General features: G+C 37.1%; 1 protein-coding gene across 1 annotated transcript in view; it reads left to right on the forward strand.

Annotated features, from left to right (window-relative positions):
* Positions 1 to 13,610, forward strand: part of LOC128648916 (E1A-binding protein p400) — a 684,550-nt gene that overhangs the window by 515,957 nt on the left and 154,983 nt on the right. The window contains exons 35-40 of the mRNA XM_053701874.1: positions 4,577 to 4,621; positions 4,704 to 4,857; positions 6,123 to 6,364; positions 8,740 to 8,913; positions 9,023 to 9,070; positions 9,363 to 9,499. Coding sequence (XP_053557849.1) covers positions 4,577 to 4,621; positions 4,704 to 4,857; positions 6,123 to 6,364; positions 8,740 to 8,913; positions 9,023 to 9,070; positions 9,363 to 9,499 — 800 coding nt within the window. The remainder of the gene's footprint in view (positions 1 to 4,576; positions 4,622 to 4,703; positions 4,858 to 6,122; positions 6,365 to 8,739; positions 8,914 to 9,022; positions 9,071 to 9,362; positions 9,500 to 13,610) is intronic.

A 13,610-nucleotide genomic window follows, 5' to 3' on the forward strand; every position in this document is an offset into this window, starting at 1 on the left:
TCTTTATAGAAGTGGAGGTCATTGCACACTGTTCTGGGGACTCTGTTATGATCCATTTAATGTGTTTGACATCAGATAGTTTTTATAGGGATGTTTGCATTTCAATGTGAGATATATTCACAATATGCGCACTTATTATTTCTCTAAGAGGCGGCGCCATTTTAAGCCAAAAAATCTCTCCCTGCTGTCGCCGGGTGTTTTGGCGCACTTAAGCCTCATGCAGTTGCGAGTCTGCTCTTAGCAGAAGAGTGGGAAGCAGCCTAGCCTTTGACCTGTAATGGCGGTAATTTACTCATCCCAGTACTGTTTTTCTTTTTATTTGTTAGAACAGTCTAATGAGCTAAGTGATGTCTACCTATGTTTCTATGGCTGTAGTTTCATGTGCTTTATTGCGCTGTATGGACGTTAATCTCTGAATAGCTTTGCGGACTTGGGTGTACTAGTCTGGTTTTTCCTTCAGCTGGTGTTCTCAGATCCGCCATTGTGGGCGGTTACTATAGCACCGCTATGTTTGTTTGCAAAGGATGCAATCTACATCGCAGGTTGCAGGTTGCAAGTGTAGCTATCATGTTATATCTCTGAAGGGTTTAATCAGACATGTTTAAATGTTTATTTTAGGGGCACAAAATCTGCAAATACTTTTTATTTGGTGCATGGAAGTTTGTAATCATTTTTACAATACTCCGAATATGAATCGGCACTTTCATTTCAGGACAATGTTTGTTTTGAGAGTATGTTCCCATAGTATTTGTTGCCCTCTGGTGGCTGTTCTCTGCAAATGCGTAAATTCTCTTTTGTTAAGTTTAAGCTACAACCCCATTTTCCCTTTTCTGAGGAGTTCATGTGTATGTGCTTCTAATGTGTTAATTATATGCATATTTTCAAAGGGTCTCTTACAGGATTAATCCACAATATGGCCTTAAGACTCTAAAAATTTTATTTTATGAAGGTTCTCTGTTAGTCACTGTACTACATGGGTGACGAGTTTTAGACCTCATAAAGGCATGACGATCTTCTAGGGAAACATGGAGATCTTTCCCAGATATATATATATTACACATGTTCTTCTGGGAATCTGTATAATATTCCCTATCATACTGTTGTATGTTTCTAGGGTCTATGACATGTATGTTGCTCTATTGTAAATTTTAGAGCCTGTTTATCTCCTCTCATATTGAGAGATATATTGCTCTTATATATTGTTCTTTGAATTTAGCAGGCATGCAGAAGGTTCGCAGTTTACGACCAACTGCAGCTACTGGCACCTTGAATTTTTATATAGGAAAAGTATATTACAATATTTCTCCTATAAAGGTGACATAGTTTCTAATACATGTGACATTCTTTGTCCCTTGTCTTTTTATTCTTTTTGTGGACCTGTGCCCTAATAGCTTTTATTGTTAACCTGGCTTGATGACTGGACGTTATTTTCCCTATTGAGGATGGCTTGTCTTGCATCTATAGGGTTGTTGATTCGTTCTCATCTGTTGGGGCTATATATCCTTTTACAAAGGATAGTCCTGGAAATTTCTTTTTCCTAAAGGTTAAAAAAAGTATTTTTCTTTCTTCCTGACCTTCATAGCCATTTAAATAGGGTATGCAATCTTCAGCATGAAGGGTCCGTACCTGATCCGACCTCAGGTCATGTAGACTCTATCGCCACTCTACCCTGAATGCATTCGATCCTGTCTGATCTCGGAAGTTAAGTAGGGCCAGGTCTGGTCAGTACCTGGAAGGAAGACAACCTGGGAACACCGGGTACGGTAGGCTTAAGACGTCCATCTTTTCTCAGGCTTGGATTGCGTTCCCCTGAGATAGGCTTCCTGACTTTTCTCTAGATTTCCTTTATTTAAGAGGTTGTTCCAGCTCTGCTGGCGGAACAGTTCAGGGATTATGTTAAATGATATTCATTGTTAACAAGAAAATTGAATTTTTTTGTTTCTTCTAAGGGAGAAAATCTTTTTCTTTCTCCTTCAGTTCAGGGTCATTACATGACACCTTGGTCTTGATGGATTATCCAAGGTTCCTATTCTCTAGGATCCTTCCCTTTTCAGAATCTGTTAACTTTATATCTTTTGTTGATTCTACTCTCTTTCGGGTGGACGGCGTATCTGGATAGGAATCAAGTTTCCAGGGAATACTTTTTGAGGATGATTAGAGTTTTGATCTCCATGAAGTTTTCTCTTATGATGATAGGAACTTCAAGTCCTTTTGGATATGGTTCTCTACAGTCCTCTGCCCACCTTCGGTGTCTCTGTGTATGGAATATGGTTCTTTTGGTAAACTCCATAGACATTGTTTATTTTCCTTGTTAAATCTGAGACCACTCAGCTGTCGGGCTGGGTAGCAGTTTGGAGTTCTTTTATGACTCAGGGTCCCGAGAGGAATCTTCTCTCTCAATAAACATCTTGAATCTGAGAACATTCTTCAATGCCCTTAGCTTGGCCTCAACTAGACTCGGTTTGATTTATCAGATTTCAGTCAGTCTGCATCTCCTTGGTGGAGTTTTTCAACTCCAGGGAGGAAATGACTTGCATTCTCCAGTGGGTGGAGTCTCTCGCTTGTCTCCTCTCTACCATCCTCTTCCCAGGGGTGGACTTCTGGGAGACGGGTTCCTGAGCAGGCAGACTTTTCATCCAGAAGGGTGGGCTCTTCTTCCGGTTGTATTCCCTAGGTCCTAGGATATCCCTCAGGTGGGGGTTCCGGAGTTGGATATGTTGGCGTCTAGTCTAAACGTCAAGCTTCTAATATACAGGTCAAGATCACGAGATCCTCAAGCAGTTCTGATGAGGATCTAGCGTTTTTTTGGGACTTAGATCTAGTCTCTCTGGCATAGCTTAGTAGTTAGCACATCTGGCTGGGAAGCCACAGGTTGAGGGTTCAAATCCACCCACAGATGCTGGTCCTTTGTATTGTGGCTTGTATGGCTGTCCTTGGAGTTAAGTGGGCTTGTGTTCAGCTAAAGCTCCTGACTCCTTTTCTTTAGCATCCGGTTCTTTCTGTTTTGCCTTTCTTCCTTGAGTAATAGCTTGTATCTATCAGGAAAGGGAGTCTTTGATCTACTAGATCCTGCCTGTCCTCGCAGGATCTGGTTTGCGGATCTGGTAAAGATGTCATCTCTTCCCCTTGGAAGTTCCCTCTACGGAAGAACCTCTACTTCAGGATTCCTTCCTCCACCCAAATCTAGATTCTCTGAAGCTGACTGCTTGGAGATTGAATGCCTAGTCTAGTTAGGCAAGGTATTTTGATACCATGCTTCTAGTTTGTTTTTCGGGTGAGGATTATCCACATTTTATTCTTTCTTCAGGATGGTCTGGAGAAGGGGTTTGTCAGTCAGTACTGAATTTGATTCTGTCTTTTCTTTTACCTAATGTTTGACAGATCTGCCTGATGCTTATTCTTTTGTTCAGGCCTTGGTCAAATCTAGGCCTGTGTTTCATCCTGGTGCTCCTCCATGGAGGCTTACCCTTAATATTAGAGTTTTACATTAGGCTCTGTTTGAGTCTATACATTCGGTTGATATTAAATTGTTATAATGGAAAGTTTTATTTCTCCTCACTATTTCTTTTGCTTGTAGAGTCTCTGAACTTTTGACTCTACAATGTGATCTCCTTACCTTCTTTTTCTTGCGGATAAGGCGGTCCTTTGTTCTAAGTTGGAATTCTTCCTAGGGTAGTGTCGGATTGCAACATTATCAAAAATTTGTTGTTTCCTTCCTTTTGTCCTACATTTCTTCTTAGAAGGAAAGTTTGTTGCTCAACCTGGATGTTGTGCATGCTCTAAAATTTTATCTGCAAGCAACCATAGGTTTTCGGCAATCTACTGCCCTGTTAGTGTTTTCGCTGATAAGCGAAAGGGCTCAGATGGTCTCTTCTATTTCTCTTTCTCTCTAGTTGAGAAATGTTATTCAGTTAGCTTATGAGACAGCTGGACTTCAGCCTCCTGAGAAGATTTTGGCTACGGCTGTCTCTTATTCCTGGGCTTCAAAAATTAAGCTTCTGTGGAACAAATCACTATTGCATACATTTTTCAAATTCTACAAAATTGATAATTTTGCCTCAACTGAGACTTTGATTGGGAGAAAGGCTCTTCAAGCAGTGGTGCCATCTGTTTAGGTCCGCCTGTCTTGTTCTTCTACCGTCCATTCTGTGTCCTGTAGCTTGGGTATTGATTCCCACTAGTAACTAGAATGGATTTATGCTTACCTGCTTACCTGATAAATGCTTTTCTTTCCTTGGCATGGAGAGTCCATGACCCGCCCTTAATTTCAGTAGAGACAGCATTTTGTATAAACCTCAGGCATCTTTATACCCTTGTGTCATCTTTTTCCATTTTCCTTTGGCCGAATGACTGGGGATTATGGGTAATGGGAGTAACACTTAACAGCTCTGCTGGGGTGTTCTTTGCCTCCTCCTGCTGGCCAGGAGTTTAATTCCCATTAGTAATTAGAATGGATTCGTGGACTCTCCATGCCAAGGAAAGAAAATAATTTATCAGGTAAGCATACATTTTGTTTTCTCTGTCAAACTTATGGAATTAAGATTTTAATCTAATACTTTTTGTCCATTTCCCCTAGGAATTTATTTATGACAACTCAGATGGGCAGACAGAAATAATGCCTGTAAGTGACAGTTTTAAATAATAGTTGAATAACAGCAAAATATTGCATTTCCTTAAACATACCATTTTAATTCTACTCTTAGATCTGGACTCCACCTACACCCCCTCAAGATGAAAATGACATTTACATAGACTCTGTCATGTGTTTGATGTACGATACGAATCCCATCCCTGAGTCTAAACTCCCCCCTATTTATGTGAGGAAGGAACGCAAGAGACTTAAGACTGATCCCGCTGGTGAGTTATATCAGCTCTTTGCTTTCCTATGGTGCTTGTTTAATTTGTTTTTGTTTTAAGACGCATATCTTATAGAATTTTCCATTAGAAATCATAGTTCTCATCTATTGTTTGCTAGTTTAACAACTGTATTACAATATCCACAAAGTGCTTCTGTTTGTGTAAGTTAGACCAGCTAGCATAATAAATAACTGGGACGGGCAGTAAAGTCAGAATTTAACTTTGTGGTTTAGGTAGATAAGGGGGCATATGTATCAAGCTCCGAATGGAGCTTGATGCCCCGTGTTTCTGGTGAGCCTGCAGGCTCGCCAGAAGCACAATGTATCAAGCTCCGAATGGAGCTTGATGCCCCGTGTTTCTGGCGAGCCTGCAGGCTCGCCAGAAACAGCAGTTATGAAGCAGCGGTCACAAAGATCGCAGCTCCATAACCTGTCCGCCTGCTCTGAGCAGACGGACAGACATCGCCACAATACAACCCGATCGAGTATGATCGGTTTGATTGACACCCCCCTGCTGGCGGCCTATTGGCCGCGAGGCTGCAGGGACCGGCGTTGCACCAGCAGCTCTTGTGAGCTGCTGATGCAATGCTGAATACGGCGAGCATATTGCTCGCTGTATTTAGCGAGGTCTGGCAGACCTGATCCGCAGTGTCGGATCAGATCCGCCAGACCTTGATACATATGCCCCAATGCCATTAAACAAACTTTATCTCTATTATCAAATGTTTGTAGCAGTGTTATAAATTGTTGCAAACATTGCTAAAGACACATGCATGCTTTTTAACTTCTGTGAGCCTACCTAGGTTTACTCTTCAACAACAGATGCCAAGTGAATGATATTTGATAATAGAACATTTAATCATAAAAGTAAAATGGAAAGTTTTATGAAACTGCATGCTTTGTCTAAACCATTAAAGTTTAATTTTTACTTTACTGTCCTCTTAAAAAGATGTTGTTTTTATCCTTTTATATGTTGTCTTCTATAAACTTTATTAACCTTTTGTCATTACACTATCTGATATACAAACAATGATTTTGCTTCAGCACAGTTTATGTACTGTAACATTTCACCTGATTTCACCTAATCTTTGGCCAGTGCAGCTTTATATCATTGTCTTCTAATGCTGAATGCAAACGATTTCTAAATAAAGTGTAACATGTTAGCAGGAGAACCAGAAAATTGTCTATCAACAAATATCTTAGGAATAAAGATCCATCTTCCTATTTGATTTCTGTACAACAACCTAATTAAAAGCTTTGATTTAGTTTCAGGTCGGAAGAAGAAGCAGAGGCATGGTGAGTCTGTGGTGCCTCCCCGTTCCCTGTTTGACAGAGCAGCACCAGGCATGCTGAAAGTGCGAAGAGAAGGCAAGGAGCAGAAAAAGAACCTTCTTCTGAAACAACAAACTCAGTTTGCTAAACCTTTGCCAACTCTGGTAAAACCAGCAACTGAATCTGGACCAGATAACCCTGAGTGGCTGATAAGTGAGGACTGGGCTCTATTGCAGGTAAGAATATTAAGGGCTACACTGTTCAGTGCTTATAGACTTACAGCAATTATCAGGGCATGATCATACAATACAAATTCATAATGCACTTCATAAGTATATATTTGAGAACATAAGTGAGAGAAGGGGGATATTTATCAAAGCGTCAATCTCGGTGCATTCGCCGGCGTCAATACGTTTGCCAGACATCGCTGACGCAGATCTGCATACGATGCTCTTATTTATAAAAAAACCCATCAAAAACACGTCCATCAAGTACTGTGCGATGAGCATCGAACTGTTGTTAACTAACAGTCAACGATGTTGTGGTTATTCTGTTTTTCCCCAACTTTATTTATACCATTTCATTACTGTCCATGAACAAGCACATTTCTCTAAAGCTAATCTTTTATTTTTCATCTGTTAATGTCCAAGAAATAGCTAGATTTATACCTCAACAAACAATATCTCATATAAAGTTATTTTTATATTTATTTGTTATACAAAAAAATCTGTTATATGATACTTTCACATAAATGTATGTGTATTTGTATTTCTAGAAGTCATGATATGCTTTTATATCTCATTTTTTTAAAATGATTATTAATGCTAGAATTTGTACATATATCTTTGCACATATTTGTGTGTGTGTATATATATATATATATATATATATATATATATATATATATATACTATGTTTGTGTGTGTTATGTCAGAAATCTTTTGCAAACATATTTACATGTCCCTAAATTCCTTTTTTTGTTCGAAACAATGTTGTCTTTCATATCTCTGTGTTTATACCACTATATGTATATAGTGTAAATGTATTATTATTCTGAGCAGGAATAATTGCAAATATAACATGTAATCAGGGTATCATATGTATTTATTTGCAATCAATGGATATTTTAAGAGCTGGGCCAGTTTTCTGTACCTGTGTAACCCCTCCTGATTGCAATCTAGTTTTAAAAACCACCCCTACACAGGTGTTATTAAATTGGCTGCCATATAAGATGACATTTCTTACTGAAAAAGAAATTCAAGAGAAGGAAGAAATACACTGAAAATAGCATGACAGTAAAGAGGTGATTTTAATTTCTGCTATATCTGAATCATGACAGTTTAATGTTAGGTGGGCTATCCCTTTCAACTATCAGTTTAAGATTATATTGAATCAAACATCTATTTGAGTTTTAAAATAATTTTCTAAAATATTACACTGTGTGTCCTAATGTCAGCATCAATGTTACTTTAATACTAATTTCACATATACATACTTTCAAAGTATAATACACAATGCAACAAATGGCACAAGTTCTGATGAGTGATCAATGACACAAGTATCAAGCAATTTGATTTGTTAGTGATAGTTTAAAATGTATATTTGAATCAGATTGGCTGATGTCATAAATCATGTGATTATGCATTTTCCAATCAAAAGTGGTTGAAAAATTCACTAGCGTGTGGGTTGTTTAGAAGTTTGCGTCATAATTGGTGTGAAAAGTGTTGCGTCAAATTTTGTGCGAAGTGGTGAGTGGGACTGGTATTACATTGCTTAAACATGGTGCAAATAGATTTTTAAAAATGAAAAAGAAAAGGAAAGTTAGCTATATTATGTTGTTATATATTATTATGTTTTGTATTTATTTCATTTTTATCTCTATATCTATTAGTGCAACAAGTTTGGGGCAAAACTTTGCAACAAATTTGGAGAAATAATATTGTCCCCTTGCTTTGTAATGAGAAACAAAGTTGTAACATAATCCATAAGTAGTAATGTATTTTTCATTTGTATCCCTATATCTACTAGTGCACCAAATGTGAAATAAAGTTTCTAATTTACTTTTATTATGTAATATACTGCATTCATTTTCAGCATCGAACATAAGCTTTCTGAGTTTTAAGACTCCCATTGATTTCTATGGCATCTGCGGCCTTAAGGGTGGCGGATTGAAAACTAGGTACGCTGCGTCTGAATAGACGTGAGCGTACCTGTTAAATGTTAGATAAATTGGGAAAAGGGTCAAATAGAGTCGAATGTGAATTTGAAACATCTGTAATGACGCAAACATCGACCTGCGCCGGTTTGAGATCCCAGGAGCGTATATTTCGTCACACACTTCAACATTTGACTATCTTGACGCTTTGTTAACTACGGCGGATCAATCTCGCATCAAATATGACGCGGGGTTTCAGTGTATTATCAGTTGACGCTTTGATAAATATCCCCCATGGTCTTCTAAAACTTGAAAGTATAGTGTTATACTTAATATATGTAAATAAATGTAAACTCAAGTACATAAATAAGTCAGTTAAGCAATAGTTATCTGAATCTAAATTCTGTATTTATGGGAAAGTAACCAATCAGACATTATTCACCTTCAATTTTCTAGGCAGTAAAGCATCTCCTAGAACTTCCTCTCAACTTAACAATTGTGTCACCAGCCCACACTCCAAATTGGGATCTGGTGAGTGATGTGGTAAACTCTTGCAGCCGGATCTATAGGTCGTCCAAACAGTGCCGTAGCCGTTATGAAAATGTCATCATTCCAAGAGAGGAAGGGAAGGTGAGAGCAAAATAATTTGCTGCATTTAGATAGGAAACAAAACCCATTGGGGTAAAATGTGTTTGTGTCATTAATTGCATGCAGTTTTTAATAATATATTTGTTTCTAGTTGATGTTTGAAGCCAATCCTAAGAAGAAGACTAAGAGCATATATAAGGTCAGTGTTTATGTTTATTTGTTGTGATTACTATTTAATAAAGTTGGCAGGCAAAGTGACTATAATTCATTTATCTGAGAAGCTTATACTTTGCAAAAGGGCGTAATTTAGGATAGATGTGTGTGAGTTTTTCAGTACCTCTTCTATAAAACCTTCTATAAAGAAAGCACAAACAATGTATCCATAACACACACACATATTTCCATTAATTTATGTAATCTGCGCAGCATTCTGTGTGGCACATTATTTCATTCTCAGTGTCCATTGCATAACTTTTTGCTTCTTGTTTCAGACAAAAAATAGCCGCCCCCTACGGACAAGTCAGATCTATGCCCAAGATGAAGGAGTGACACACACACAGATGTATACCAATCGGTTTGAGTTAATGAAAATGACTGCAGGAAAGAGGAGTCCACCCATCAAACCACTGTGAGCATTCTTATGCATTTCTTTGGTAGAAACTTAACAAACAAACAAAAACAAAAAATAGAACATACAAAGCTACTGCAATATTTAGCTACTGCGTATCTAGAGAATTTCAAATGCTGCAAGGAAAGAAAAAGCACCTCATGGTGCGGTAGAATAATAGAATGTAAGGTTAGGAATGCAAACACTCACAGGTAGCAAGCACTACTGTGGTGTATTATCAGTGAGCTGGATCAGTCATTCAGCTAACTGCCCATAGCACTCTGCAGCTTGTCATAATCGTCAAGTGGTAGTGGGCAGCACAAATAAATGCCATACCATATAAATAAACTTTATTTAAAAACATAACCAATGAGTTTCACAGATAAGTGTTTCTTTAGCTTTATATGCAAACTTTCAAAGCTATTTAAAACAATGCATGGCCAGTAAGGTCACTGCTTAGTATTGCACATCCAAAAAGCGGTTCTCCTACTGGATAAAATAAGTTACCCAATCATGCCTTCCCGTGGGTTGCTTTTGTGTTGAAGCCACTAGTTCTTGAATATGTAATTACAAGAGTGTAACAAGATTAATACTTACTTAAAATTTGTTGTTTGTTGTGAGTTAAGTTTCAACCTGGGTTTTATCCGCTCACCTTGGCTATACAGGAAGTGAAACCAACAGGAAGAAAAAAGGCTGTGTATAGTAAGATGACGTTCCCCGAAGTCTAAAGAAAATATTTCTACCTACTATCACACAGTGACAGATAACTGAAATCTTATAATTAAATTAATAGATTAAAATTGAATAAAAATGATTTTTCTTATTTTCAGGTATTTGAATGGAAAGGACTCCAAAGTATGTATACCTATATACACATATAAACGCGTAACTACACATGTATACACATATATACATATGTATATATACTTACATACACATGTATATATCCATTCTAGCCCTTTTCATTTAAATACCTTCTCATATACCATTTAACCCTTGTTTTTTTTTTAAATATTTATATTAATATTTTTATTAGATATTGTTTATATGAGTGTAACACATTATTTTAATGTATTTATGTAGGGCTAGATTACAAGTGGAGCACTAACTTATCGAGCGCAAATTTGCCGTTTGCGTAAGCTTGATAATTAATCAGCCATTACAAGTGGCTGGTTATTGCTTCTACAAGCTTGCAGTAGCAATTAGCGCTCAGAAAATAACCAAAAGATCCGATCTCTACTTAATTTTCTAAAAGTGCCCCAAATACCCTCAAAATAGAGGGCATTATAGTTTTAAAATAAAAAAACAATTGCACTGGCCAGTTTTGGGGGTCTAAAGTTGGTGGGAGTGCCTTTACATTGCGGTCTATGGGAACTGTGTGTTCCTAGTAAATATATATGTATATGCTTATACACATATATATTTATTCAGGGGTCGACAAATCTGTTTAAAATTTAGGAGCCAGAAAGACTATTTAGAAGCCAGACAAGCTTTTAGAAGCTAGACAATGGTATTTCTTTATAGATATATGGAGAATAACCAAAAAAGTTAGGAGCCAGGGGTAACATTCTAGGAGCCAATGGCTCTCTGTCTCGTGGGTTTGTCAAGCCCTGTATTTATTTGTTAATATGTGTATATACACATATTAACACATAAATATATATGCATATCAGCATATACATATATATTTACAAATGCAATCGCTGCACTACTTACCCCCTTTGCTGCTCTTAGGTTCTGATTCCGTCTCTGACAGCATCAGAATGAGGTTCCCATTGGAGCCTATGTAAGCCTATGTTTGAATTGCTGTTAACTTGTAATACAAGCGCTCATTAGCTTGTAATCTAGCCTGTACTGTTTGATGCAACGTTTTTTTAGCCCTAGCCCTTTATACAATGTCTTTAGTCACGCTAACCCGACAAGTGCAAGTTTTGTTTGTGTTTGTGTAGTCGCGTTTACTTTCAACTTCTAATATGCACGCAGGCGCGATATTTCAGTATTGTGCACACTAATGTTAACACACTACTTGTAATCTAGGTAAGTATAAATGTTGTTTTTGTCTGTTATGTAACTGAAACTTTGTCATTGTATACCATTATGTATGTAACCATAGAAAAAAAGAATTGATCGCATTAATCTAAACAAAATGTTCACAACTGTCTTTACCATATCATTTCTGCTTCATGGTGTATAAGCTGTGCTATGTGATCATTAGTAGTTTATTACTTCTGGGTCATGTCACAGTACAATATGAAAATAAAGTATTTTAATGATTGAGTCTCTTCACGGCACATAGGGATTACCCATTTATAATGTTTCATTTTGCTGTTCAGTAGGTTGATTTTTTTCCCCTGAAGCTCCTCTATTATGATTTCCTTCTGCCTTTGTTTGACTTAAAGGGACATAATACTCATATGCTAAATCCCTTGAAACTGATGCAGTATAACTGTAAAAAGCTGACAGGAAAATATCACCTGAGCATCTCTATGTAAAAAAGGAAGATATTTTACCTCACAATCTCCTCAGCTCAGCAGAGTAAGTTATGTGTTAAAAATTATACTCAGCTGCTCCCAGCTGCAGGTAAAAAAAAAAAAAAAAAAAAATTAAGAAAAAACAGCAGCCAATCAGCATCAACAGTGCTGAGGTCATGAACTTTTTTACTGTGATCTCATGAGATTTCACTTAACTCTCATGAGATTTCATAGTAAACTTCCTTTAAACTGAATAGGGAAATAACATGAGAGTGCACAAGGCTCAACCCCTTAGCTGTCCCAGGACAGACATACTGATTTGCTGCTTAGAAGTCCTTTACAATGGGATGTGGCTACTGAGGAACTTTTGAGGCAAAATATCTTTCTTTTTTACATAGAGATGTTCAGGTGATATTTTATAGTCAGCTTTTTACAGCTATGCTGCATCACTTTCAAGTGTTTCAACATTTGGGTATTTTGGCCTTTAACATTGCATGGAGCATAATGGGAAGTGATAGCATATAAGGGTTGGAACAAGAGGCTTTGAGCTCTGTCTTAAAGAGCCATTACTATAATACGTTTAATAATCCTTAGAGGTAAATTATGTTGTTTAAAAATCTTGTTCCTTTCATGCAAACCCATCGCTAACCCTGCACTGTTCTATATTTCTGCTCATGTCCTGCAATTAGTCTTGCACCCTCTTCACCGTGCTTATGGCCTACCTTTCTCCTTCTCTCTCATTACTTCTTCATATTCCTGGTTCCAACTTTCCAGCATTGAAAGTTACATAAAAACACATTTAGAAACTCATATAGTGGTTTTAAGTCCGCTACAAAGGATACATATATACTGCACGCAATGTCCTAAAATGTATTGTATTTAGTAATAAAGTGTGTGCAACTTTATTACACTTTATTACAAAATACAATACATTTTGGGATTATGAGTTCTGTATATATGTATCCTTTGTAGTGGACTTAAAAACACTATTTGAGTTTCTATTTATGCTAGATACATAGCAACAGAAATCCAATAATGGGTATGTAGTTATCAACTACTCATATATGGATATGTAAAGTCCTGGAAATATTTTAAATAGTGCCATTGGTCCCACTTTTTTCTGAATTAAAACACATTTGTTCAGGTATGCATACAAGTTACATTCAGATGTTTCTCTGCTGTTCTTGTCTCGAATCCTTCACTTTCCCTTTCAACTCTCCCTTTTTTTTAAAGGGACAGTCTACTCCAAAAATGTTTATTGTTTAAAAAGATAGATAATACCTTTACTATCCATTCCCCAGCTTTGCATAACCAATATTGTTATATTAATATACTTTATAACATCTAAAACTCTAAATCTCTGCCTGTTTTAAGCCCCTGTAGGCCACCTTTATCTCGGCCCATTTTATAAGCTTTTCACTGCAAGACAGAGCTAGTTTATGTGTACCATATAGATAACACTGTGCTCACTCCTATGGAGTTACAAATAAGACTGCACTGATTGGCTAAAATGCAAGTAGTAAACAGCCCTGAGTTAAGGGGGACATTCTGCAGAAATTTTGATACAAGATAATCACAGTGGTAAAAAGTTTGTTAATATAATTGTGTTGGTTGTGCAAAACTGGGGAATGGGTGATATCTCTATGTTTGAATAATACAAA

Source organism: Bombina bombina, chromosome 2 (genome assembly GCF_027579735.1).
Source record: "Bombina bombina isolate aBomBom1 chromosome 2, aBomBom1.pri, whole genome shotgun sequence".
NCBI lineage: Eukaryota > Metazoa > Chordata > Amphibia > Anura > Bombinatoridae > Bombina > Bombina bombina.